Genomic DNA, 26,993 nt, shown 5'->3' on the forward strand with positions numbered 1-26,993 from the left:
CCGTCTGGTTGGCTCTATTGCCCGGATGACCATAGTAGATACAACCACCAACAGTTTTGTGCTTTTGAGGACCTTTATTTCTTTTCATTGCGTAAGGAAGGATACAAACCCTTCTGTGCTGCTTTGGCGGATGAGAGAAATAGAAAGCAGTTTAATTAAAGGAAAGGTGGAGAGGTCGGCCGACTGTAAGGTGACCCTGTCCTGCTACTCAACACTGGGAAACGAAGAAAGGGAATGTAAAGGGAGAGTGGTGATGTTATAATACAATGAATTGCTTGGGGTAGACTGGGTTATAGAGGAGACCACGCACACATAGTGTGGTACTCCTCTCTCGTAGACAACGTGTACCACATGCAGCGCATGTCTTCCGCATGTAGCACACGTCTTGCGACGTACACCAGTTCTCATTGCACGCACTCCACGCACAGTTTCAGAGAAGAGCTCTGCACGTTCTCATATCCCGCCAGGAACGCGTATTCACTAATTCCAGCAGAAATGCATACGCAGTGTACACCATGTAGGCGCGCACAAGCACAGCACACGCAAGTGTCACTGACGGGAATGGCTTATTTTACAAAAAAAAAACAACAGAAAACAGCCTTGATTGCACACCAGCCGTTAGTCAGTTTCGCTGTGGCGCCTTCGGTAGTTTCCTCACAGACAGGGCGCCCATCCAACTTTCTGGCAGTATTTTCCAAAGCCTTCCTCGAATCAGTGTAATGAGGACACTCGCAAATAATGTGCTGAATTGTCTCTAGATGGCTGCAGTTAAAGCAATTCGGGCTAGCTTCAACTCCAATCTTGTATAGGTAGCTTTTAGTGTACGCGCCACCAAACCGCAACCGATGGAGTAGAATTTCTTCACGTCGAATAACTTTTTACCGTAGGTGAAGTCGCGAACCAGCATCAAGACGAGAGATGCGGTCCTGCTGGTGGCTCACATCGTTCCAATGCAATTGCATGGCAGCCTGCATTGAATGAGCCATTAAGGCTGCTGCGTCACTTCTTGAGAACGAGACTTGGATGGAAGATGGATCAGCATGAGTCAGCTTAGCTTCCGTATCAGCGCTCTCATTTCCCCATATACCGCAACGGCAGGGTATCCACTGGAGTCTGGTGGTGCGGCCGTGCTGGAATGCCTCAGCTAGCAAAAGTACAGTTTGTTCGATTAGCTGCTCGCATGTGCGTGATTTCATGTATGTGTTTTTATGATCTGCAATGCGTGTCTTGAGTCGCAGAATATAGTCCAGCGGTTTTCGGTCTGCTGACCAATGCAGCGGATGGCCTCTCGTATTCCTGCCAATTCGATTGTCGTGAATGATGTTTTATGCATGAGCCTGAATCGATGGCTGAAGGCGCTGCCGGGCACAATAACAGCTGCTGCTGAAGAGTCGTTCGACACTGACTCGTCAATAAAACATGTTCTGCGTCACCATAGTCGGAGGAGATATATGATAACGCCAATTGCTTCAGTGCCAGTGTCGCGATGTGCGAGTTTTTTGGTATTCCTGGGATAGTCACACGCAAGTTGAGATTTGGAATTATCCATAAGGCCACCTCCACCAATTGGTGGGAATTGTAGTTTGCAGGCACCAAATTGCGCTGTGTCCTAATGACTATCGAATAGGCTGCGTTTGGATGTGCACTACTAATATTGTCCCGGGGATGGTGGTGATGCCTGCTCACGGGTCGCAAATGAACTCAGTGGCTACTATTGGAAAAAAAAATACGGGATAGGCAGGCGCGGGCCTCATAAAATGTGCCCATGGGGAAGCATTGCAGGATAATTCCAAGCACTTGTATGGGGGACAACCACTTGCACAAACATCCACAGATTGCTTGCCATCCAGAAAAAATTTCTCCGCGTCATATGCAATAAGCCTCACGACTTTCATTCTGCTCCCCTTTTCCGTGATCTTAGAACCCTGAAACTTCCCACGTTATTGAATCACCGCCTGGTTTTATCCTACCGTAAAGACACAAAGGATAGAATAGGTAATCTTTGCTCTCTCGCTAATCTCACAAAACGCGTAGCCCCCTACACTACTCGAGCTCCGGAGACTTGGTGTGTTCCACCTCCGCGAACTACTCATGCCATTAAATGTTAAGCTACAGATTGCCGAACTTACTAAATTACCTTACTCAATGTAACATCGACGTGCTCACTTGTTCTGTAAGAAACCTGCTTGAAATTTTTTTGTACGCATGACTGTGTTCTATAATAAGCTGTGTACGGCGTTTTTTTCCTCCTTTGCTTTGTTTTATTTTTTCTTTTACTGTTTGAATTGTATCTTTTTGCGTTTCTTGTCTCGCCTTTGTTTTAACTCTAGTCTATTCATAAGCCTTCACTCCGCCCTGCTGCAGCCGCTGTAACAGTACTTAGGGCCAGTCAAGCTGCCCCTGAGCAGCTTTTTCCCGTTGTATCCCCCACAGCCACTCTATCTCCTTGTTTGTGGAAATAAGCTCAACTCAACTCAACTCAACGTCTTAAATGCACGAGCCTGAGCGCTTTCCATTGTTCGCAGGGCAGTCAGACTTATCCCCGAAAAAAACAACGCACTGTATCACAGATAACCGACCACCAGCGCCTGGTAAAGGTAAAGATCCCTCAGACGAACCCTATGGTTTGCCAGTTATAAACTCTACAATGCTTGTAAAGCTTTCCAGTTTTCTTCTGAGTAGAGATGCGCTTCACCTAGCACAGGTCGCGGTCTATAGTGACACCTATGATTTTAATGTGTCACATATGGAATCGCTTGTCCATCGATTGTGACAGGGTACCACGCCATCAACTTTCGTGTAAAAGCTAACATGGCGCTTTTGGTTGGCGATAGCTCGAGAAGAGCTTCAAATGGCCCTAGTTGGTTTGTAATCTTCGACATTGTTATTGCGCTACTCAAGGTTTACACAGACAAGAACGACACATACGATAGTTTGCGCCCTGTCCGTATGTGAACCTTGAGTAGCGCAATAACAATGTCGAAGATAGCTCAAGCCCTTGACGATGCAAGTTTGCAGACGCAACGAGCACTGAACGCTGCAATCTACGCTTGCTTTTGGGGACGCGTGATGCTTCATGCCCATATGCAGATGTCGTCTGCGTACGTGAATACGGAAACTGTGTTTGGTAGTTCTTTGAATACGTCGATTATTCCGATATTAAGTGGTGTCATACTAAGCACTCTTCCCTGAGGAACCCAGGCATGGGAGCATGATCTGTGATGCCGCCTTTATCAGGCAGCATGCAAACTGCCCTGCCGCTCAGATAACTTGCAATTCATTGGTATAGGCGTCTGCCGATTCCATATTTCTCGAGTGCGTTCAAGATTGCATCGTGCTGAACGCTGTCGAATTCGCCCTTGATATCGACGAAGAGAGCAGCGGTGAGCCTGTGGTGACGTTTCTCGTGTTCTAACGTCGACACCAGATCAGTTACACCGTCGACAGAGGAGGGGCCTCTGCGAAATCCTTGCATTGCGTCTGGGTATTGGCTGCATTTTTTCATACACCATTCGAGACATCTTAATATTATGCTTTCCATTGCTTTGCCAGTGCAATTTGCGAGAGCTACAGGTCTATAGGATGTCGTGTCACGTGGCGATTTTCCTGGTTTGAATAGAGCTACAATGCGTTTTCGTTTTCATTGATGTGGAACACTGGCAGTGACCCAAGCGTGATTACACCATGTTAAAAGATCTTCTGCTTGGGGCCCCAGGTGTCGAAGCGCACTGTAGGTAATTCCATCGGTTTCTGGGAAAGAATGCTATATTATATACTCCGACTATAATATGAGGCTGTGAAGTGCAGTTCAGAAGTGATTCCAGTCATGTTGTGTCAAAACTACTGCTAGGTGGGATGTAGCTGCCGATGATAGAGGTTGTGTGCCCGTTCAGGTTAACAATTACAGCTACGCACTTGTTGCTGCTGCCTCCAGGAACTCGATGTTGAACGTAAGTCAGGTTGGGACGAATACATATAGTACAGCCTTCCTTCGATATCCATCCGCTTTGGATAGAAATTGCTCATGTCCCGACAGGCGAAAAGGGAAGGCGATATTCGGCTCACATATTAAAAACACCGGAGACCGGTACTAAAATATCCTTGACCTGAAGTCCCTAAGGCGGCTTCGCAGGCCTCGCACATTCCATTGTAATGATGCCGATCGAGAAATTTTCTACTGTAGTGATCGGTGGTGACGACAGCAGAGCCAAGATTCTTTATTAATGAGTTGCAAGGGCAGGCTCCACATCATCTAAAATTTGGACAGCTGCCCTTGAAACGGGCGTGTCCACACTAGCAATGATTCATATTAAGGTGCTTATTAGTTCTTTAAGCATAACTCCGATTTGTTCATCCAAGGTAGACAGAACCGGCAGACGCATTGGCAGACGCGCCTCAGATATTGCAGTGCGCTTTGGTAGAGGTGGCCACGTTGCAGAATCCTGCTGAGGGGTCGGAATATTTGGCACTTGTGCGGGTGGAGCCGATGACGTCATAGCAGAGTGGCCTTGTTCCTGTTTGCCGCTTTGTCGCTTCATTCGAGCTCTTCTACCGGTTCTGTGTACTCCTTTTCCAGCGGCGAACCGTATTTGCTGCTTCTCGGCGAGAAGAGTGATCTCTGGCCATTTTCTTTAAAATCTGCACCTCTGTCTTTACTTGCGGACATTCCCTAAAAGTTGCCTCATGAGGTCATTTGCAGTTTAGCCGCCGCGGTAGCTCAGAGGTTATGGCGCTCGGCTGCTGACCCGGAAGACGCGGGTTCGATCACGGCCACGGTGGTCGCGTTTCGATGGAGGCGAAATTCCAGAGGCCTATGTACTGTGCGATGTCAGTGCACGTTAAAGAACCCCAGGTGGTCGAAATTTCCGGAGCCCTTCACTGCGGCGTCCCTCATAGCCCGAGTCGCTTGGGGACGTTAAAAACCCATAAACCCTTTGCAGTTTGCACACTTGGAACTTGAACTGCGCGTGCAGGTTCGTTGTGGTCTCCACCACAATGCAGGCAGGCTTTCTTGCTCGTGCACGCAGCGCTCATGTGCTCCAGTTTCAGACATTTTTGGCACTGCAGAGGGCGGGGCACACAAGGGCGCACTGGATGCCTCACAAATCCCACATTTGCGTGCGATGGTAAACTGGTGCCTTCAAACACTAGTCTCACACACCGGGGTGACCCAAACCGGCGAATGTCAGTGATTCTAACTGAGCAAGATAATAGGCTCACCAAGTCCATGACGTTTATCTCTACATCAGGAATCACTCCCGCAGTAGTGTGGCATACAGACCGGCAAACTTTATTGCTCCAAGTGAGTTTTAGACCCTGCTGGGTCCCTGGGTCACTGCGCGGTTTCGCACTGCATCAAGTAGGTCATGTCGGGACATGACGCGGGCAGTCAGAATCACTGCAGCAAGCGGCGATGTTGGGTCTGCAGACGTGAGCAGGACCTCCCAGTCCTCCCAGCTAGAGATGGCGTGTTGTCCCTGCGGGGGAGGGTCAGCAGGGCTGCCGAAAATGATGTGGGAGAGTGTAGCGTGAGGGCCACCGCATAGGGAGCATACAGGGGATGTGCCACAATAGTGGGATAACAGCTGAGGCGATGACAGAGAGCGGGTCTGGAGGCGTCTGTAGAGGATCTGTTGGGAGCGCGTAAGAGAGGGGTGGGGAGGGGGTAAGTCCGATGGTCCAAATGGGGTATTTGCGTGAGCTCCGCAAAGGTGTGCGCCTGGATAGTCCTGGATCGAGACTGTCCTGAGCCCGGCAAATCAAACCTCGGGCCAATTTATCGGCAGCCTCGTTTCCAGGGTTCCCAGAGTGAGCCGGCACCCGCTGGAGCTCTGCCGTTCACGGTAAATTTTGGGTAGGGGTGTTCAACAATTGCCAGGCAGGGGCGTGAATCCTGCCCCTGGCAAAATTGGACAGAGCCGTTTTGGAGTCGCTGAAAATGTAGTGGGCGTCCGAATGTGCAAGGGCTAGGGCGATGGCGGTCTCCTTCGCCTCCTCGGCCGTAGAGCCCGAGGGACGAAGGTGAGTTAGGGGGTGGGGTAGGGTTTGACTGTAGGCAACAGCTACCGCTTCATGCGCTGTACATGCGACGTCAACCAAAACGGCATCATGGGCTTGCCCATAATACTTATGGGGGGCATTAGCGCGAGCTACGCGGCGAGGGATATGATATCGGGGATGAACGTTTCGAGGAAGAGGTTTCATGACGAGAGGTGTATGGATGTGTCGAGGGATGGCTATAAGGGTTCACTGGTTAGCCGGTATGTTGATGCGAAGGGAGGAGAGTATATGGCGGCCAGTGGCGCTCGTGGCAAGTCTAAGGTACTGTGTCTGAAGGTGCGCGTCAACTAGTTTCTGAATGGTGGTATGCATGCCTAGTGCAAGGAGTTTGGCTGTGCTAGTGCTACGAGGTAGGTTTAGGGCTTCCTTAGTCGCAAGGCGGATCATGGCGTTCACGCGTTCGGTTTCCGTACGGTTCAATTTGAGGTATTTGGTTGCGTATAGAATGCGGCTAAGCGTAAATGCATGCACTACTTTCATGTTGTTCGCTTCGTCTAAATCCTTGTTAAGGGACGATACTCGGCGTATAAGGTGCAACACGGACTGCGCGAAGGCCTTGAGTCTTTTAAAGGTATGTTCCTTTCGTCCAGAATCCTGCAAATGTAGGCCAGGGATGCGAACGGCGGGTGTGATGGGGACAGGGGATTCTTTTAAAGCGATTTGGATAGGTGAGTTAGCGCCAGATTTTGGCCTAATTAGGAAGAGCGCGGGCTTAGTGGGGGAACATTCGAGTCCGATGGATGACGCGTGAAAGGAGATGGTGTTTGCAGCTAACTGAAGAGTTTCCTCAATTTCCCCGTCAGAGCCATGAGTGGTCCATGTGGCAATATAATGAGCGTACAGGGTAAGATTTAGGTGTGGGATTAGAGCGAGTTTGTGAGCTAGAGGGATTAGAGCAACGTTAAAGAAAAGGGGGCAAAGGACCGCCCCCTGAGGTGTTCCGAGCTCTCCGAGTGTATAAGGAGGTGTGGCAGTCTGATCTATGTGCAGGGAGGCAGTGCGGCCCGAGAGAAAGGCGCGAGCGTAGTTGCTAGGGCCTACCTGTAGGGCCTGCAGTTCCCGTAAGATGACATCGTGTCGAATTCTGTTAAATGCCTTGGTGAGGTCAACTGCCAGGATAGCTTTAGTGTGGTGGGGGATGGTATCATCAAGCAGGTCATGCGTAATTTGAAGTAGGGCGTCCTGCGCAGATAGATGAGCACGAAAGCCGAGCATACTGTGGGGGAAACGGTGGTTGTCTTTCATGTACGTTGTTAGCCGAGCAAGAATTATGGGCTTGAAGACCTTGCCTTGACAGGATGTAAGAGAAATGGGGCGGATCTTTTCTGGAGTGATAGGCTTGTGGGGTTCTTGAATAAAGATGATTTTTCCATGGTTCCACGAGGCAGGGAGAGTACCTGCATCCCAATATTCGTTAAAGTAGTTGACTAAATCAGAAATAGAAGCATCGTCAAGATTTCGGATAGCTGCATTGGTAATTTGATCTTCTCCGGGAGCGGTATTCCGTAATTGCCATAGGGCGGCGCGAAATTCTGATTCTCTAATAAAGGCGTAACCCGCTGCGGTGGCTCAGTGGTTACGGCGCTCGACTACTGATCCGGAGTTCCCGGGTTCGTACCCGACCGCGGTGGCTGCGTTTTTTTGGAGGAAAAACGCTAAGGCGCCCGTGTGCTGTGCGATGTCAGTGCACGTTAAAGATCCCCAGGTGGTGGAAATTATTCCGGAGCCCTCCACTACGACACCTCTTTCTTCCTTCCTTCTTTCACTCCCTCCTTTATCCCTTCTCTTACGGCGCGGTTCAGGTGTCCAAGGTTGTATATGAGACAGATACTGCGCCATTTCCTTTCCCCAAAACCGAATATTATTATTATTATTAATAAAGGCGTCAAGTTCGGGCTGGGGTGGGCCCGCATAATCGGGATACTTGCAAGGGAGACCGACTTCGAGGCTTTAAAACTGTGCCCGGGAGTCCAGTCAGGTGCTCTGAGCAATGGCTTGAGGTGTGCATCTTCGGCTATGCCTAGCTAGCCAGATCTATGTATTTTAATTTGCCGTACCTTGCTCTAAATATTGCAGGTTATGTACAAAGACATTAGTTAATCTCTTCGGTTCTGATAAACTGTACAATACGTCGTTAGTCTTTCATCGCCATCGCCGAAGAAAATTCATTATAATATACTGCCTTAAAATGAAGAAAAACGATTATTAGTTTTTTTTAAATATTCTGTTAATTGAGCTCTATCACGGACATAATGTATGCATTGCTGTAAAATTCAGCTGCGCAGACCGCACCGGTCCGCGCCGGTGCTGTCAAAAAAAAAAAAAGTTAGGTATACTTTATACGTTCTAAATGCGAGAGCGTCCTTATTTGATCTCTAAATATTAAGCTTTCAATGTAGATCAGTAACTGAGCTTGTGAAAAGAGATCCTGGCTTAATATATAAAATAACGTGAATGCGGCAGTGAAACCCAATCACGGACACCTGCAAGCGTGGTTCAGCGCTCACTAGGAGCACGCATGTAGATTTATCTGGCAAGGCGCCTTGAGAAAAATACGCTGCCCAATCAGGTGGAGGAAACCGCGAGCAACTTCCGTCCCGGCTAATTGGAGAAGCCTCCGCTGAAGCCGTAAATGGTCCGCCATCCGCTATGAACGTAACTGAGCGAGGAATTGGCGTTAGCGTCTGTAATAAAGAGCAAGATCTAACTGCAAGAAATTTCTGAAAGGAGGAAAGATTTCTCTCAATATCTTTTGAATCTCTCAGCCGCGCCGCCGTTTTTACCGCCGCGCATACTTTTCGTACTTCGCGAACTACGTCAGCAGCGTTATCTCTGGCGCTGTCGCCTGCTTTGCAGCGCCGGTCACAGACCCTTTGGCGTCGCGTTCCTTTGTGTGTTAGCGATGTCGGTGCTTCGACAGTAACGGTGGTGTTTGGTTTTCTGCTCGTGACCTTCGAAATCGCGAAGAGTGCAGCGAGACTCGCACGGACACGACGGGAACCTCCACCTGCGCTCGCTTTCTCGGACGCCACGGCTCATTTCGGCGCGGTGGACCGTGAACCGTGATTGAGTCGCTGCTGTTGAAGAAGCAGTCATCGCGTTGGGTCCGCAGAAGAGTCGGCACATCGCGGGAATGAAGTATGCAACTGCATGTTAGCTGGATTATATTGGTGTTGCATATATTAGCACGGGCAGTGAAGGCCACTGCGTTATAGCGGTTCGCCTTGACGTGTTTACAAAAACACAAAATTTTTGGCAGTTATCTACGACTGTAAGGCACTTCGTGCATGCATTAAATTGCTTGCGCTTACAGTGCATTAATGATCCTTCTGGACTGCGTGAACAGTATGCACCGAATGTATTGCGTGTATAACGCACGGAATGATGCACTGAAATGTTTAGCTGCGCTTTTTGAGAGAAACTTAACACCTTTGGCGCGTCAACACACACCTGTATTGTACGGAATGGTGTAACGTAGACATATACTGTATTTTGACAAATATCTCTTTTAGACTGAAAGTAACCCGAAGGATATATGTGCCAAAAACCGTGGAAAATATATTCTCTCTTCTCCATGCATTGGCTCGGCATTGCGGTTACCATTCCTGCCCATCAGCGCAACCAATTTTAACATGCCACAATAGCAAAGAAAGGTTCTACGAAAACCAAAGTTAAGTGCGGCGCGCGGCCGCGCGCACAGCAGGCGGACTACGATACTTCGGCCGCCTCCCCTAGCGTGCCCGATTTCGGACCAGTCCGCGAGAGAAGCATATGTCATGTGAACAAACCCCGCGCCAGCGCGTTTCGGTCGTCCGTTGTAGTGGAAATTAATACGCCGTTACTCGTCCCCCAAAGCGTAACTGCAGGAGAAATTGGCGCCAGCGTTTGCAATTCGTGCCGCTGGGAAGTACAGGAAGTCCCCCCCCCCCCCCCCCGACCCGATTGTGAGCGCGCTTCCGGTGCTCCCATCAAGCTCGCGGAGCTAGGAAGCCTCCATATCGAAGCCACGTACTGTGTGGCCGACCCGAGTGAATATCAGCAATGCTTTCAACAGCTTTGTGGAGATGGCGCTAGGCTGCCGTTTTCTGCAAAGGCAGCAGAGATCGATTTTTTGTCATTCCTTGTCTGATCGTCTCAAGGTGGCGCAGCCAGTCTGTGGACGCAGTAGCAATGAACGTTCTCTTCGGTCAAAGAAAAGGATCAACGTGGCGCGATCAAAGTAATTTAGGAACTTTGGCAGCCACAGCGCGTCTTGCGTATTGTTAATGGATCAGTAATTAGCTCCTGCAACTCCTACATCTGCAGCAATGGCAATCTGCGCAAAAGCTTTGAAAAACGCAGTCGGGCGTTGATTGAAACAAAAACTGATACCACCGCGGAGGCTGCGCATATTTAAACGTTACAATTCGTCCGTTGTTTCCTTTCGCTGCTCATGATTATTTTCGCTGCATTTCACGATATAGTTTTTCCCGATGACTGATTCCTGGTGATGGAAAGAATGGGTAAAGGCTTTAAGATGACTCTGCTGATCTTTATCGACTGTGCGTTTTTGCGTGCTGCGAAAGGTACTTCCCCAGGTAAACGAGTACTGGGCAGTGGCGCTGAGAAATACAGCAGAGCTATGTAAATACTATTTTTCTTTCATTACAGTAGTGTTGTTTTCGCGCGGTAGACTAGACCATGGACTAGGCTGGCTCTTCGAACCCTGACGTTGGGATCCCGATACAGAGTTAGTACAGTAAGTCCAAGAAACTCTACGGACACGGCGAGAGGAATTCCGCCTCGGCGGCGTGCAGTGGCAGCAATGTCCGTGACATTCAGCAAGATTCATATATTTTTGAAAACTCACCGTTGTAAGCAGTAATGTGATCTTAAAAACACAATCTATAAAATAAATTTCGCGATGACTATCACAGGTACCAGCACAGGTATACGGCACCGCCACTGCCAGTACAGAGGCAGCCTGCCTTTAAGAAACGATTAAAAGAGATGAAGAGAAAGCATAGTTAAACTATGGATGGTACAGGAAAAAGTTGGAGGAGAAAAAATCAAGGTCTCTGAAGCTTCCTGCGGAAAAAGTAGCCAAAATAACGATATGTTTTGTGCTCTGTCCTATTCGTTGAGTATAGCATATCAACTACAGGCGAGCTAGCCGGAATACTTGGACAGCCGCGAAGTTTCAATAGCGTGGTGCAACCATTGGCTCAGGACTGATTTTCGTTGCCAGTTTAGCATATAAATTCCTACTAAAACCTCGTGTTCTGCCTTCACTCTTGTCTAAAGGAAAAGATATTCAAGGATGTGCCATTTTTTTTTGCACTCGTCTGCGGCAGTAGAGAGTTCCTCGTACAATTTTTACGGCCAGGCTTTAACTTGCAGTTAATAAATGAATTTGGTTCGGTTCATGTTATGCCCCTCTCCGAGTGACCAGAAGTACACACAGATCGTGGCTGAGCTGGCTGTGAGCGTTCTTGCAATTTCCCGTTTTGGCCTGGGATCCATTCCCGTTGCCCTCCTTGTGTGGCAGCTTTTTGAAGCGAAAAACTTCACTGCGCTAGGTAAAGCAGTCGTCGCGTAGGCCGGAGAATGACCTTGAACGACCTTCAGCCCAACCACGTTTATACCTTCCATACGGCGCGGTTCGGATGTCCACCGATATATATGGGACAGTTACTGCGCCATTTCCTTTCCTCAAAACCAGTTTTGAAAATAATAATAATTGGTTTTGGGGGAAAGGAAACGGTGCAGTGTCTGTCTCACATCTCGGCGGACACCTGAACCGCCCCGTAAGGGAAGGGATAAAGGAGGGAGTGAAAGAAGAAAAGAAGAAAGAGATGCCCTAGTGGAGGGCTCCGGAATAATTTCGACCACCTGATCTTTAACGTGCACTGATACCGCACAGCACATGTGCTCCTTAGCGTTTTGCCTCCACAAAAATTCCTTTCTTCTTTCAGTTCCTCCTTCAACCCTTCCCTTACGGCGCGGTTAAGGGGACCACCGAGATGTGAGACAGATACTGCGACATTTCCTTTCCCCCAAAATCATATTCAATTCATTTCATTTCAGATACCCGCCGCGGTGGCTCAGTGGTTAGGGCGCTCGACTACTGATCCGGAGTTCCCGGGTTCGAACCCGACCGCGGCGGCTGCGTTCTTATGGAGGAAAAACGCTAAGGCGCCCGTGTGCTGTGCGATGTCAGTGCACGTTAAAGATCCCCAGGTGGTCGAAATTATTCCGGAGCCCTCCACTACGGACCTATTTGTTCCTCTCTTCTTTCACTCCCTCCTTTATCCCTTCCCTTACGGCGCGGTTCAGGTGTCCAACGATATATGAGACAGATACTGCACCATTTCCTTTCCACCAAAAACCAATTATTATTATTATTTCATTTCAGACACATGGCACTTCAGCAATAGGCCGCAGCGTTCATTGTGTGGCCAACCTCTCGCGATGAACTGTAAATTTTACTGCCACCTGACAGGGTGGCAGGGTGGGCGCACTGCCTATGCAGGTGCGGAACGGAACGCACTCAACGTCACAGACGCCAAGCCGCATCTAGTTGGCCGATACACCACAGCTTTCGCTCTCTAACCAGGTTTAGCAGTAGTTGAACGGCAGCTAAGTTTTTGCAAGCGACTGCATGGCAACGCAGGGCCTGACCGCCCTTCCTAAGAGCTGCTCACATACGCTCCCTGGTACTGCGTCTCAGGCACGTGAATGGTGATGCAAGAGCCATGCCCGCGGTACGTCGGCACCAGCGGTTGAACCGGTGCCGGCTCGTGTTCGGGGCATGTACGGTCTTTGTCTATCAATTAGATCTTGAGTGAGGGCGAAAGCTGAGCGGAGGCGGCTTGGAAGGGTTGCAGGGACTTTTTATGGTGCTAGAAATGTGTTGTGACAAATTGCATAATCTTGACATGCAGCGCGTTTACCGTCAACATCCCCAGAGCGTTGGTCGCCTGTTCGAACGGCCGCTTGTTCATGGCGCTTGCCTCCAGCGTAAGAGGAGCAGCACTATGGTCCGCCTCGGCTGTTTCCGTGGGGGCTCGATGGCTAGGGCGCTCGGCTACTGACCCATATCCAAATCAAATCAAATGTTTTGTTTTAACGTCATTCATGCCCATTAGTGGCTTGACGGGGACTGTGCCCATTTAAATGCGATGGTAACGCACACTTCAAATACACTGTTATTTACTCATTTTAAAAACAAAGTACAATACATAATTTACCAACATTTGAAGATTAATTATAATAATAATTGGTTTTGGGGGAAAGGAAAAAGCGCAGTATCTGTCTTATATATCGTTGGGCTCCTGAACCGCGCCGTAAGGGAAGGGATAAAGGATGGAGTGAAAGAAGAAAGAGGTGCCTTAGTGGAGGGCTCCGGAATAATTTCGACCACCTGGGGATCTTTAACGTGCATTGACATCGCACAGCACACGGGCGCCTTAGCGTTTTTCCTCCATAAAAACGCAGCAGCCGCGGTCGGGTTCGAAATTGAAGATTGCAAAACAGAGGATCTTACAGAAATAGTTCGAAAACAAAACTTCACAAAAAATTTTTAAAAAGAGAGATAAGCAAGAGCACAACCCAAGCATCAAATGGAATAAGGTTGCGCTGCGTGATAAACTGCGTGCTGTATGAGGTCACTGTCAGGCCAGAACCCCCCGTCCTGTGGTATGTGTTTTCTTTGTGTCCTCGTCTCGTAGCGCTCTCTCAACATCACTTAGCAATGAACCGGCTAGCGCAGACAAGAATCGTCAAACAACAGAAACCGCAGTGAAGCATGAATGTGCTCCGGGTTCCGAGAGAGTAGTAGCGCTGAACCAATAAAGCAGTGCGTGGTATCAGATTTTATTTGTCGCCTAAAGGAAATGGCAGCAGTTCTGTCACTAGCCAATGTCAGACTTGTCATTTCCAGCACGAAGAGCCATTCCTGAACGATTATTAATAAAGGATTGTAGAACTGTATCTTCGCTTAATCGCTTTGCCCACAGAACTGCTGAGCGCACTCGTAATTTCGACTACCTGGGTCAAATGCCCAACCCCCCCTCCCCTCCAGTTCGGTGGCTAGCCACCCTCCCACCACCATTCTCCATACATCACCTTCACCCTGGAGAACAATTTTGTCTCGTGTTTAAAGCCTTCATGCACACTAAAAGCGTCAAAGTAGTCATCGATCGTAAATCGAGGTTGTTTCGAAGCTTCTTGCATGAGGTTTGCAATTATGCTTATGCCATATGCGATTATTTTTGTTTATATTTATGCATCTGTCTTCAGATGAGTTATATCGTACTCAGGGTGCGTTTGCAGTTATTTTTCCTTAGTCCCACCAAGACTCTGCATCTTTTATAAAAATACATTCATATCAAGCGGCATTCTTCTAAAACCCCTGACATCCCTGAATTAGGTTGCAGGACAGAAACCTCTAAAGAACGTACTTTTTTGTCCTTTTATGCCGTGAGGGGAAAAGTGAAAGTAATAGATTAGTACAAAATAATGAGATCTGTGCTGCGCCTAATTTGTGTTGAAAGATAGCCCCTCGCAAAACCAAAACTCGCACTCTTTTTTTTTTTTATCGCACTCAAAATCTGTAAAATCGTCAGGAGTGTTGGTTTCACCGTTTCGTTCACAGGTTTTCGAATTTTCCACGTATTTTCCTCCAGCGGCCTTTGTGGGCGATGATATGAAAGCCAGCTCGGACTGTGGGGTCCCAGAAGGACTTCGTGCACCGCCTATTGCTCTACTTTCTGTGGCGTTTTCCCAAAGGTTAAAGAAGCAAACAAAATCACGTTTGCATGTATCGAAAAACAAAAAAGAAAAGCGCATTCAAAATGAACTGGCTGTCAGGCGTGAGCACGTGCCCTCCGGAAGGAGACTATGAAAGAAACCCCCCGAGATTAATTCCCCCCGCCCATTTCGTAGCCCGGACGTGCCTCGTACAGCCCTGCCCGCGTTCGAAGCGCCAACAAAGTGCTCTCGGCGGGGTTCGGTGAGGTCTATGAGGGAAGCGGCGATTGGCGCCCGATGGATTGTCACTTTTTTTCTTTTCACCTCAGTGCTATAACGTTTAATTTTCACCACCATCAGGCGGCCACACATGGTTCTCTCGCCAGCTGATGTCAAACATGATCCTAGTTGCTGCAGACTTTCCGTTTTGCGTCGACTGACACGAGGGGCTGTTCAGTATAACATAGAACGAGAGAGAGCAATGTCGTCGATAAATGACTCGAAGCAATGCGAGATTTCTCCCGGCTAGTGCTGTCCCGGATGGCGACGAGCGCAATATGAAGTCGTGACTCGGACAGGTGTAGTGACCACTTTAAGCGGCGCACAAGGGGCGCAGTCGAATGCTGCCGCTGGGTACTCACACCAGAGATTTCGAGGTCGAACTAAGTGTGGTCACCGGAAGCAACATCCTTTAACAGGACACAAGGCATGCTTAATGAGCTCTCGTTATTGCTCTTCTAAGCTTGCAGGCACAGCTGTTGTAAAGGACCGCCGCAACTCAGGCAACAAAAATAAGTTGGAGGGGACACTTTAGCTATATGTGCACTTCGAGTTATTGACCAGCTCGCTTTCGCCCTACTATAAACTTGCCGACCCGGTTAGCTCAGTTGGTAGAGCGACTGCTCCGGGGAAACGGCGGTTCCGGGTTTCAACCCCGGACCAGGACCAAGTTTTCTTTAACTACGAACTTATAGCTTATAGCTTTCCTTTGTGGCCGTATGGCTGCGCTCGGGTGGATGTGATTGAGTAATGACTCCCTTATTACAAGTCGACTCTACCTTGGGGGTTTCCCCTGAAAATATTTCACCGACACTTTATTTAGCTCCGCCTAAATAGTATAACGCCCTGGCGTTAGTCAGTTAATGCCCATATATGCGAAATTAGTCTTCCTCGACTTTACATTCATACGTTCCCGGGAGTACGCATGCCATTCCTTGCGCAATGGTGCAGCGGTTGAGGGATGCGCCACAGTTCTGCGATGGCAGGTGCTGCCACCGGTGGGTCTTGAACGACTCAAGTTGCTCTTACCGCGCAACCTCTCGCAAGCAATCATTAATTTAGACGCCACCTGCTAGGGCGGTTAGTTTGCTCATAATCTGGTGGGCAGGTTGTGATGACGCCGCAGTGTCACGTGACCTAGGTATCCCTCCTAGCTTGCTTCTCCTGGGGTCGCGCCCGGGCCACCTTATCACTCAGAACGGCGACGCCGGATTTTCTGCACAACGGGAGCCTTAACGCTATCGCGTTAAAATTTCTGCCGTGTCTGTAGTGCATACCTCATCGTGATCAGCCTAACTGCGTCCGCTGCAGGACAAAGGCCTCTCCCTTATCTTTCCATTTAACCCAGTCCTGTGCCAGCTGCGACCACCTAACCCCCGCAAACAGCCCAATCTCACCCTCCCACTGACTCTGTCATCCCCTGCTACGTTTTTTCTCTCTTGGAATTCCGTTGCCTTAAGAGCCGATCGGTTACCTTGCCGTTGTATTACATGCCCTGCCCGCTTCTTTTCCTTAATTTCGTCTAAGATATCATTAACTCGCGTTTGTTCCCAGATCCATTCTGCTCTCTTTCGGCCTCTCAACTTTACACTTATCATTTTCCTTTCCATAGCACATTTCGCTGCCTAAGCTCAACCCTTTTCGTTAGCCTCCATGTCCCTTCCCCATAGGTAGGCCACTAGTAAACTACTATTCATAATTTGAGAATGCCTGCCATATGCGTTCCACTCCACTTTTTTTCCGAATTATTACGCTCTCGTGGTCAGGATGGGGGGTCACTACCTTCCCTAAGTAACTGTGTTTCCTTACCACTGCCAATGCTGCATGACGGAAACCTTTATTCGCTGACCAGGCTGCTGCACATTTATTTTAGCCCTACTGCTCTGCTTTCCGTTTCCTTTAATTTCGCAATCTTCCGCGATAATTGATCCCTGGCCACTGTTCGCTTCGAATGGGTGGGCACCGTTACAAAAGCGTCGCTCTGTTTTGCACAGCGACTCAACGAGACTGATTAGATTTGTTGTTAACTAATTGAAATAAGGGTCGGGTTCGTAGCAATAGCTGCGCCTTTGAATGGCGCCAGGATGTGTGCTCGTGTGTGCGGACGGCTGCATCGGCATGACTCAGGGGAAGGGCCACGGATAGATAAATAAACAAAGAAATCGGAGAAGTATCAAGAGCACGAGCTGTTTCCATGACAACATTGGTGGAAAACTTGTTAACTTGCTCAGCTGGTCACCCAAAAAGCTCCACGTGCAATGGGGCGCATTTCAGGGGACCTGGGGAGGGGAAGGGGGGGGGGGGGGGGAGATACGTTCCGTAAAAAGTAGAAATTGTCGACAGTGATGACACTGACGCAGATTGCTTATTTAGGAGAACTAAATTTCGGCCACGCTTTGACGTTTTTTCGCCCTCATTCGCTTCTATAGCCAGCGGAGATACATGAAGAGGACTCTTGCATTATTCCCCCAAGTTTCCCCTTCTCCTCTCCAGCCCCCTCTCTTTGCGGAATGAATTTTGATGAGTGTCATTATTCTCTTCTTCGCGCTCGCTTTGTACTGAAACTAAAAAAGAAAGGAAAAAATGAAAACCGCGAGGTTATCAATGCGAGTAAAGAGACGGGGGGTCAATTTGTGCGAGCCTTTCCCACCAGCAATTTTTTGCTTCTTAATCCTTGCTTGCGTCGACGCGCGGACCATCCATAAACCGACGAGGGCAGGTAGTCGTCAAAGGCAGCTACCTAACAAGAAAGAAAAGTGGCCCAGTCAGCGCCGAAATATACCGAAGCGGGGAGGCAAGAAAGAAACAAATACAAAGCACATGGCGCGCGGTGGACCCCAGGTGACCTCCCTCCGCTGTTCCTGCTTGTGTGGACGGAACACTGTGCTGAAAAAAAGAGGCAGCAACGCCGGTCGTGCTGCTGCAGCGGCCAGGTCGGCGGCGTTTCCAGTTTCAATCGAGCTCTGGTTCGCGTCGCTCCGGGCGCGGTTGGTGGGGTGCCGGATGTGGCGAGCGGACGGGCGGGTCCGCCAGGAAGGAACCTGAGGACGCCAGCGCCGACGCGAGCAGTGGAGAGGAGGAGATAAGCGCGCTTCCCAGGAGACCCGAAGGAAGGAAGGACGAGAGGACAGCCGTCCCCGCGTCGACCGCCGTCGTCTTCCACCTGCCTCGGCCACGTGGTTGTGCGGCGGTGCGTGCGTCTGGATCTTGGAAGGCGTGTGCGTGATCCCTAATCGGCCGCCGGGCATGAATAAAGGAAGAAGAGGCGGCTGAGGAAAAAAGGCGGAGGAAGGGCGGGGTGACTGACGACGGAGGGGCGTCGGCCGCGCTGGCGGCGGCGGCGTCGCGTCGCTCGGACGCGCGGGCCACGGCGCCCGCAGCGGCAGTGTTGGCCGCGGCATCGTCCGAGGCCAAAGCTCGCCACTCGGTGTCCGGGCCCGCGGCGGCTCGCAGGAAGCGCCTCGCGGCAGCGGTGCACGCGACCACGCTCGCGCTCGACGCCAACGTCGCGGCCGGCAAGAAGCGCACGGCCTCGGTGCGGCCCGAGATGCTGGGCAGCGCGGCCACCTTGGTGGGCACGGGACCCGCGCCTGCTACCACCAACGCCGGCGTGGTGGTGGTGGACGCCGCGGGGGCCAGGCGCGCCGGAGCCGGCGGCCCTTCGACCACGACGCGCGGAGGGGGCGAAAGGGACCCCAACGTCCTCAGCGAGTACCTCCAGGTGGGTGTCCACGATATCCCAGTCTGTTCTCCAATACGCGTCTCTCTCACAATTGTCCCTCCTGTACTTTCCGTTGCATAGTGCTGCCCCCAATTTACACTCAAGGTTTTTCGTTAGCATCCAAGTTTCTGCCTCGCGGAGGAGCGAACAAGGCGAAAATATCGGATGGTTGTAATTGCATTGCTCTTTACGGCTCTGGCATCAGGAGGCGACTGCGAGGAATGTCAGTGGGTGCCTCTCAAATGCTTACCTGGCCATGCTTAACACCCTGGTCCAGATTTGTATTCTCTACTTGCCTTAGATAGGCGCGTAGCATGCGCTGGAGTTACTTCCTTGAACCAAATTATATGAAGCTTCAGGTCGAGGATCCATGTTGGGTGGCCGGCACAATACCGCCAGAGGTTCGCTCCCTCTTTTATGGTTAAAGATACCAGCCAGGAGCTCATATTTAATTCCAGCAGCTATGCGACTGCCACTTTCCTGCAATACTTTGCACGAACGCGGTAGCTACATGTGTATGCAGACATGTTTCTATCGAGAATACCAGAACCACGAGGCTTTTCAGACAAAATCAAATTCTCAAAATGTTTGAGTCTCCAAATAAATGCGAGCGTTCAGTGACACATTTCTCAAAAAATTTCCTTGCGACTGTTCACTGCGTATACCACGCCTGTGCAGAAGCATGTGAAAAAAAATTGTAAGGACAATTGCGATACTCTCTAATGCGAAATTTGAGCGCAGCACTGTAGGTGCTTTGATTTAGCGATATACTGAGGCAAAAGTTTGAGAGATACGTGCCTTTATGGGTAGTTACAAAGCACTCTTTATTTTCCACGGATACTCTTTCTTCGGGTAACACTCCTCTCCCCGTTTCGATTGTCATCAAGATGGCTTTGTTATCGGAGAAATGGATAGGGATATGTTCAGCCTGCTGCACTGATGCCTGGTTTACGAAGACGATACAAGTGTTTCGCGAGGTCGTCACAGTAGTGGGATGAGTTACGAGAGGGAGGAACGGGATATTCTCGCGCATAAGAGGTACGAAGTTCTTGCTCATTTTCATATCTACATTGAAGTCTCCCACTGCTAACATTGGCGTGGATCGATGTGAGGTTAAAGCGAGGCGCAGGCAGCGCACGACGTCTTCGGTGAGCGCTGTCTGTAGACGAGAAGTAGACCTCCACCGCGACGCGCGCCTCTGGATTCTGGCGTCGGCGGCGTGAGCCTCTGCTCGGCCAGCTGGTTTAGCAGCAGCGGCAGACGAAGCATTTCCACCGGTTGCGTTGCTCATTCTTCAGAGGGAACTGGCTGAGCCTATATTGCATTGTAATTTGTAAGCAGACTGTTTATACTAGGAAGGCAACGCTGTGAGTGGTGTGGCCGACGCGGACAATCTGTCGCGGGCAGCACATTCCACAGCACCGTCCGTAAACGGAGCGGAACGTGGCGCGACTGCGAGGAGGCAGCGCGTGGTGGCGCATAATGCTACTACTTGGGACTACGTGGGGGCAAGATACACTGAAGAGGAAATTCGCAGCGCAAAGAAAACGCACGGACGACAGAAGAGACACAAGCACAAGCGCTACACCAACTAAAAGCGGTTTTACTTGCATGTGCAATAATACCATTGAAGGAAGGAAAAATGATACACCACGTCATCGAGCAGGATGTAAAACAAAAAGGAAACCAAAAAAAGGCCGGGCAATATAATCTGGGAAAACGATCGAACTCAAGAGTTCAGATATGACAGCTGCTTCTTGAGGAGCGCGATCAATGGAGTGCTGACGCGTCCCTCCCCTTTTGTCGATAAGGAATGCCTCGAAGATTTCTCTCGTTCCTTTTTTTTTTATACCTTCGTAAAACGCGCGTTTCATGCAGCTTTGGTCTACACTTCTTGCAATTCTTGCGGTGATACTCTTCTGACAACCTTTTGCAAGGGCACTGCTTGGAGCGGGGGTTGAGGCAATGCGAGAGATGGGGGGGAGAGGGGAGAGGGCGATTTTGCGAGCGAAGCGCCGATGGCAGTCGGTGCCGGTACTGCATATATCCAGTGTCACGGCATGGCTCCTCATGTTGCGCGCGCCGCTGCAGACGGACCTCCCCTCCGCTAGTCACACTACATCCTCTCATGCAGTGGTGATGGACAACGGCGCGTACCACTCTAGCGCCATCTATGAGCGAGCGGCGGTACTCTCGTTCGCTCGGTTACGCCAACGGCGGAAACGGCGAGGCGGCTGAACCCACGAACGGGCGCTTCATGAAGAGCTGCGTTCTAAAGCGTAGCAAAGCAGCTTTTCTGCAGTCATGTGCTGCCGTATTACCTTGTTATCTATGCTGTGCGATTTTCAAGCGAGTGCTACGCGTATTCCTACACATATAGTTTCAATCTGTCAAACCCGAGTCTTGCTGTAAGCATTTTGCTGTTTGTTTAGCTGCACGTGTACTAACTCTTTTAGAGTAATCTTCCGTTGCTGCAACTGCTGCCTTTAAGTCAATGGCCGTTGAACCCTTTGTGAGAATTTAACATTTTCAGCGACGTTATGGAGCCCGAGCACGGTTGAAGAATGTCGACGATTATATTGGGCGCCTGCTCTGTCCATTAGTTCAGGGGGATTAACTGCAGCTCTAAGTACTCCCCTTAATCTTCTCGCTAGGCTGCTCTATCGCACCATATATCGCAAGGGTTATATCACGTGCATGCGAGTCGTCCATTTTACCTTTCATTCAAACATCTACCCGTCACGTTTGTTCTAACTCTGCCACACTCAATTAGTTTTGGTAACTCTAAGTGTTCCAAGGACTAACAACATCCGCTGCCATAAAATAAGCCAAACTCATCCAGGGCTGCAGTGCCACCAAGGGCACTCGTAATAAGCGAAATATAGCAACAAAACCTGTCCTCGCTAATAGCACCGTCGACATTTAATATGTTGGCAAGAGAACAGTGCTTTTTTGTGAATACGTTAACATTACTGCTTCTTTAATAAATGTTTCCTGAAATTAATGCTTTTAGGCTGAGGAATTAATACTTTTCTTCAGTATAGCTTTGAAGTTGGAGCTGATAACTTCGGGCGAATAGCGCACGACAAGCAGCAGAGTATATTGTCCTTTCTTCGCTTAAAAGCTAGCCACTCTACATGACAACAAAAGATGGAATGGAATCACATTTGTCCACTTTTTCCAAGTCATAACATCGTTAAGCGCAGCTTTTACTATGGCTTGGCCGGAAGCTGAATGGATTGGTTTGCACAGCATGTTTTTATTAGCACAGATACTAATCATAACATCGGAATCACTGGCAAAAACTATCTTTCACTATAACGAACACCAACGAAGGGTCTAGTACACCCCCTGTGGAAAACACCTCTTGGGCAACGGAAAGTAAATATATGCTACCGCCTCTAGGCTTCTTTCAACTGGACGGAAGACCATGGGTGATTATAGCTTGTGCCACTTATTTTAAGAGGAGTTTGCAGCCAACAATGCCCTCACGCTGCCACTTTTAACATTTTTTTTATTTTAAAACTGAGTTAAGTACAATGAAAGAAGGTTAGTAGTGCGCGAATTAGACACGACAGGAGAACATGAAAAAACACGACAACAAAGGCGCAGACTTCCAACTGTTTATTCGAGACAGAAAGGCAAACGCTATATAAGGTATGAACCTTAACCCATAACCATCATTGTCATTCACACATATCCTGATTAAAATCTAGACCCCATTGATTAAATTGTTACGTTGCTGCATGGCCGATAAACCACCACAGTGTACTCTGTCAGCATGTCCCCAGACACTCCACGTCAAGACAATGAAAAAATTAAAGTAATAACCTAAAAATCAACCTAACCTGAGTAAAGAGGGTGAAAAATACGCGAAATCAGAATGCAGGTGATCCAACAGACAACAAGAGTACAAACTATGAAAACGAGAGAAAATCATGGCGTTACATATAGAAAACCCGGCATGAGGACACGGAAACAACAAAGAACACGCGTAAAGGTGAAGATTAAAAGCAGGTAAAAGAGTGGAATGAGGTTTGGAAAGACAAGCATGACATGGACGGCAACAAAGAACAAGTGTAAAGGTGAGCATAGAATCTTATAAAACTACATTTTCGGCCTTAAGGTACATACATCCAGAAACAAAATTAGGACAAATGAAACAATTATATGTGGCCTTCTAAAAACGCGATTTCACTCACTGAAAGCAGAATAGACGGAGTGCTTACACATTTTCCCCCATCTTTTACGATGTGTGATAGGCTTCAACTACCTCCCTTTCCGTCTTATCTCTCAATTTAAACAAAAAGTGTTGTGGAAAACTGGCTTGCAAGATACTTTATTCTTGCCCCTGCCGTTCCCTTTACAGTTCTAACAATGATGTGCAAGATGACCTCCCATATTGTTCTTCACTGCCGAGTTATGTTCGCGTCCCCGTCAACTGAAACACCTACCGGTCTGTGCAATGTAAATTCTACCGCATGTGAGGGGAATTTTGTACACAAGGCCCGAATCGCATTTTGTGATTTATATAGCATTGCGGCCTGGTTCTCTTCTCTGTCGACAGCAAAGGGCAGGCGCTGCTCAGCTTAATCGGTGCCGAAAATGCCATTCTGACACCATATCGGTTCGCAACTTTTTTTATATGGGATACCCAGTGGCGAACCGATATGGTGTAAGAATGGTTTTTTCGGCACCGATTAAGCTGAGCAGCGCCTGCCCTTTGCTGTCGACAGAGAAGAGAACCAGGCCGCAATGCTATATAAATCCCAAAATGCGATTCGGGCCTTGTGTACAAAATTCCCCTCACATGCGGTAGAATTTACATTGCACAGACCGGTAGGTGTTTCAGTTGACGGGGACGCGAACATAACTCGGCAGTGAAGAACAATATGGGAGGTCATCTTGCACATCATTGTTAGAACTGTAAAGGGAACGGCAGGGGCAAGAATAAAGTATCTTGCAAGCCAGTTTTCCACAACACTTTTTGTTTAAATTGAGAGATAAGACGGAAAGGGAGGTAGTTGAAGCCTATCACACATCGTAAAAGATGGGGGAAAATGTGTAAGCACTCCGTCTATTCTGCTTTCAGTGAGTGAAATCGCGTTTTTAGAAGGCCACATATAATTGTTTCATTTGTCCTAATTTTGTTTCTGGATGTATGTACCTTAAGGCCGAAAATGTAGTTTTATAAGATTCTATGCTCACCTTTACACTTGTTCTTTGTTGCCGTCCATGTCATGCTTGTCTTTCCAAACCTCATTCCACTCTTTTACCTGCTTTTACTCTTCACCATTACGCGTGTTCTTTGTTGTTTCCGTGTCCTCATGCCGGGTTTTCTATATGTAACACCATGATTTTCTCTCGTTTTCATAGTTTGTACTCTTGTTGTCTGTTGGATCACCTGCATTCTCATTTCGCGTATTTTTCACCCTCTTTACTCAGGTTGGTTGTTAGGTTACTTACTTTTTTCATTTTTTCATTTTCTTGACATGGAGTGTCTGGGGACATGCTGACTGAGTACACTGTGGTGGTTTATTGGCCCTGCTGCAACGTAACAATTTGATTAATGTGGTCTCGATTTTAATCAGGACATGTGTGAATGACAATGATGGCTATGTGCTAAGGTTCATTCTTTATATAGCGTTTGCCTTTCGGTCTCGAATAAACAGTTGGAAGTCTGCGCCTGTGTTGTCGTGCTTGTTCCTGTTCTCCTGCCGTATCTAACTCGCGCAGTACTAACCTTTTTTCTGCAATGAACCAACTAAGAACGTTCTACAATGAAACAATGCACAAAGGTACTGGACCCATAGCCAGGGCTATAGTGTCGGATCCATCACAAATATACCTTGCAGATGCATCAGGTGGAGAGAACACTTATCACATAAATAAATTCAAACTATTAAAATCACAACATACACTTTGCGTATCAATTTCATTAAATATAAGTCCGTATATACATTTGTTGTTCATGCGGAAATTCTTTGTACATAACCTAAACGCGATAACAATGTACAGAATCTTTTCGGCGCAAAATTTACACACCCAACCATCCTCACAAATACATACGCAGCAAAAACCTTTTGAGGGGTTGTGAAAAATTACCTTTTATTTTAATATCGTTAGGAATGCCATTCCATTGTGTTCTTTTCCTCGCATAACCTTTGTACTGCAATGGCATTGATACACTAGCACAATAAGGGAGAACCTGTAGCTCTGCAATTACGCGGAAACAATTGCAAATACAATAATATTCATCTTTATAAGCGTTAGCTGAACACCTATAGTTATTCACGCCCCCCCCCCCCCCCCCCCCATCCCTCCGAGAGTGCCGTTAAATGAAGTTGAATTTCGTCTAGGTTCTTGTGTTTGCCAAGAAGAGCGTGTAGGCTTAACGCCTCAGGAGCTAAGGAACAAGACCACTGCTGCACCGACACCAGAACAGAACTGCGACCCGTGGCTGCACGAGCCACAACCAGGTGCCGTCTTTATTTTCTTCGCCGGGTGGCGCGCGCTATCCGGGTTCCGGGCGTCAACCAAGAGAGGGCGCTACAAGCGTATTGAACGTGCATTACTGCTTTAATTAATAAAAGACCAAATTCAGTTTATGATTTTGGCATCAACCTAGAAATGCGGTCCTAAATATACTGCAACGAAGAAACCCGCACGAAAACTAGCCTGGACTATGCCTTGGCAGATTGCAGAGCTTCATTTCTGCGGTAAATTCATGGCCATGTCACCCTGCACGCTAATTCTGAATGTAACAAAACGTGAAGTCGTGTGCTACAGTTTCACTCATCTGTGCATTTCCTCGCCTTTCCCCCCACCAGAATGAGTCCGCAATCAGTAGCCGTTGATTTGGGGTAGGCGGCCCAAACGGCGCAACCTGCTTTGCTGTCGTGGCAGCATGCGATTGTTATACGAGGATATTCGCTGAGCTAAACACCTTTGCTTTTCACTAATTTTCGCTAATTACGCTTCAAATGGCTGTAGATAAAACAAACACAGTAGAATAACAGAAAAGGTGCTTTAAAAAGGAATATTTAGGTCAATGGAGGAGGAGGGAAAAAACTTTATTTAAGGTCAGTACTAGACCCACCACCAGCACCACCACTACAGGCCACTCGTGATCTGCCAATTCGGAAAGAAGCTGATTTACTTGCAGTTGTAGTATCTTAAAAGCGCAAACACTTTGTTTTAATATTTTTTTTGAAAGAACACCCCGATATTCAAGGTGTGTCTTCAGAAAGGCGGCTATACTATAAACAGCAATCGCCATTCTCGCTATTAATTACTTGTATCTGCGTATTTGTCGAGTAAAAAAAGAAGCACGATCTGTCAACACAAGAACAAGCTTCTGCGAAAACGGCGCTGTGGTCGTGTCCCCATACTACAACGTGCAAACAGTGCGTTGCTATCTATTCGTCAAGACTTAGCAACCAACGCCAATTCATACGTCAGACACTATTAGTAGCTCTCTGTTAGTAGCGTTCTGTTGTGTGACGTGTGTGTGCACCTTCCTTCTGTCCCGTCTTTAGCGCTGTAGCTATGGAAGTATAAAAACAAGCTCGCCCAGCAACGGTACTGCGGGACTGTTGGTAGACCCCCTTTTCGATCCCCCCAACGTCTTTTGCAGATCCCACCCGCTCATGAACTGTGGTGCCTGTAGTCCTCGCCCATCGGGCTCGTCGCGTATTCGCCTCCCAAATCCGCCCGCCGCTCCGGTGTGCCGCCTGCGAGAGGACTAAGAAGTCATTGCGTCTCAAGTTGGCGCTGTTGCGATCGCAGCACATCGGCGCCCAGTGGCCATAATTATCGGCCGTCCCCGCTGCTCGCCTTCTAGCGTACAATTCTCTCGCACTTCTATGACACAGAACATTGTTTCTATTTTCGCAAAAGGCCGGTTGCGCGAAGAAGGAGTTTCGGTTTGTTTTGTACGTGAGCCCTTATCATACAACAGTTCTCTTTTGTGTTTCAGTTGCGTTTAATTCCTAAAATATAGCAAGGATGAATGCTAGCACGTGGTGAAGCATGTTCAGGAGGCTGACAATCAGCCAAAGAAGCTACACAAAACAGAGCATAGCGCTGGACGAAGGCTGTACTGGTCTGACGATTCGTAACATGCGCTGCGCCGATCGACTCATTACGGCGACTAAAAGCAGAATTGAATGAGAATATAATTTTCGTATCACCCCGGCCTTCC

At 48.5% G+C, this 26,993-nt stretch overlaps 1 protein-coding gene across 3 annotated transcripts in view; it reads left to right on the forward strand.

Annotated features, from left to right (window-relative positions):
* Positions 1–26,993, forward strand: part of LOC144098267 (caveolin-3-like) — a 94,025-nt gene that overhangs the window by 42,677 nt on the left and 24,355 nt on the right. Inside the window, exon 1 of one of the 3 annotated variants that reach the window (XM_077630778.1) lies at positions 18,350–18,790. The exons of the other annotated variants lie outside the window; for them this stretch is intronic. Coding sequence (XP_077486904.1) covers positions 18,617–18,790 — 174 coding nt within the window. The 5' untranslated portion in view covers positions 18,350–18,616. Of the gene's footprint in view, positions 1–18,349; positions 18,791–26,993 lie in introns of those variants that run through there. 3 annotated transcript variants of the gene reach the window in all.

This window comes from Amblyomma americanum, chromosome 7 (genome assembly GCF_052857255.1).
Source record: "Amblyomma americanum isolate KBUSLIRL-KWMA chromosome 7, ASM5285725v1, whole genome shotgun sequence".
NCBI lineage: Eukaryota > Metazoa > Arthropoda > Arachnida > Ixodida > Ixodidae > Amblyomma > Amblyomma americanum.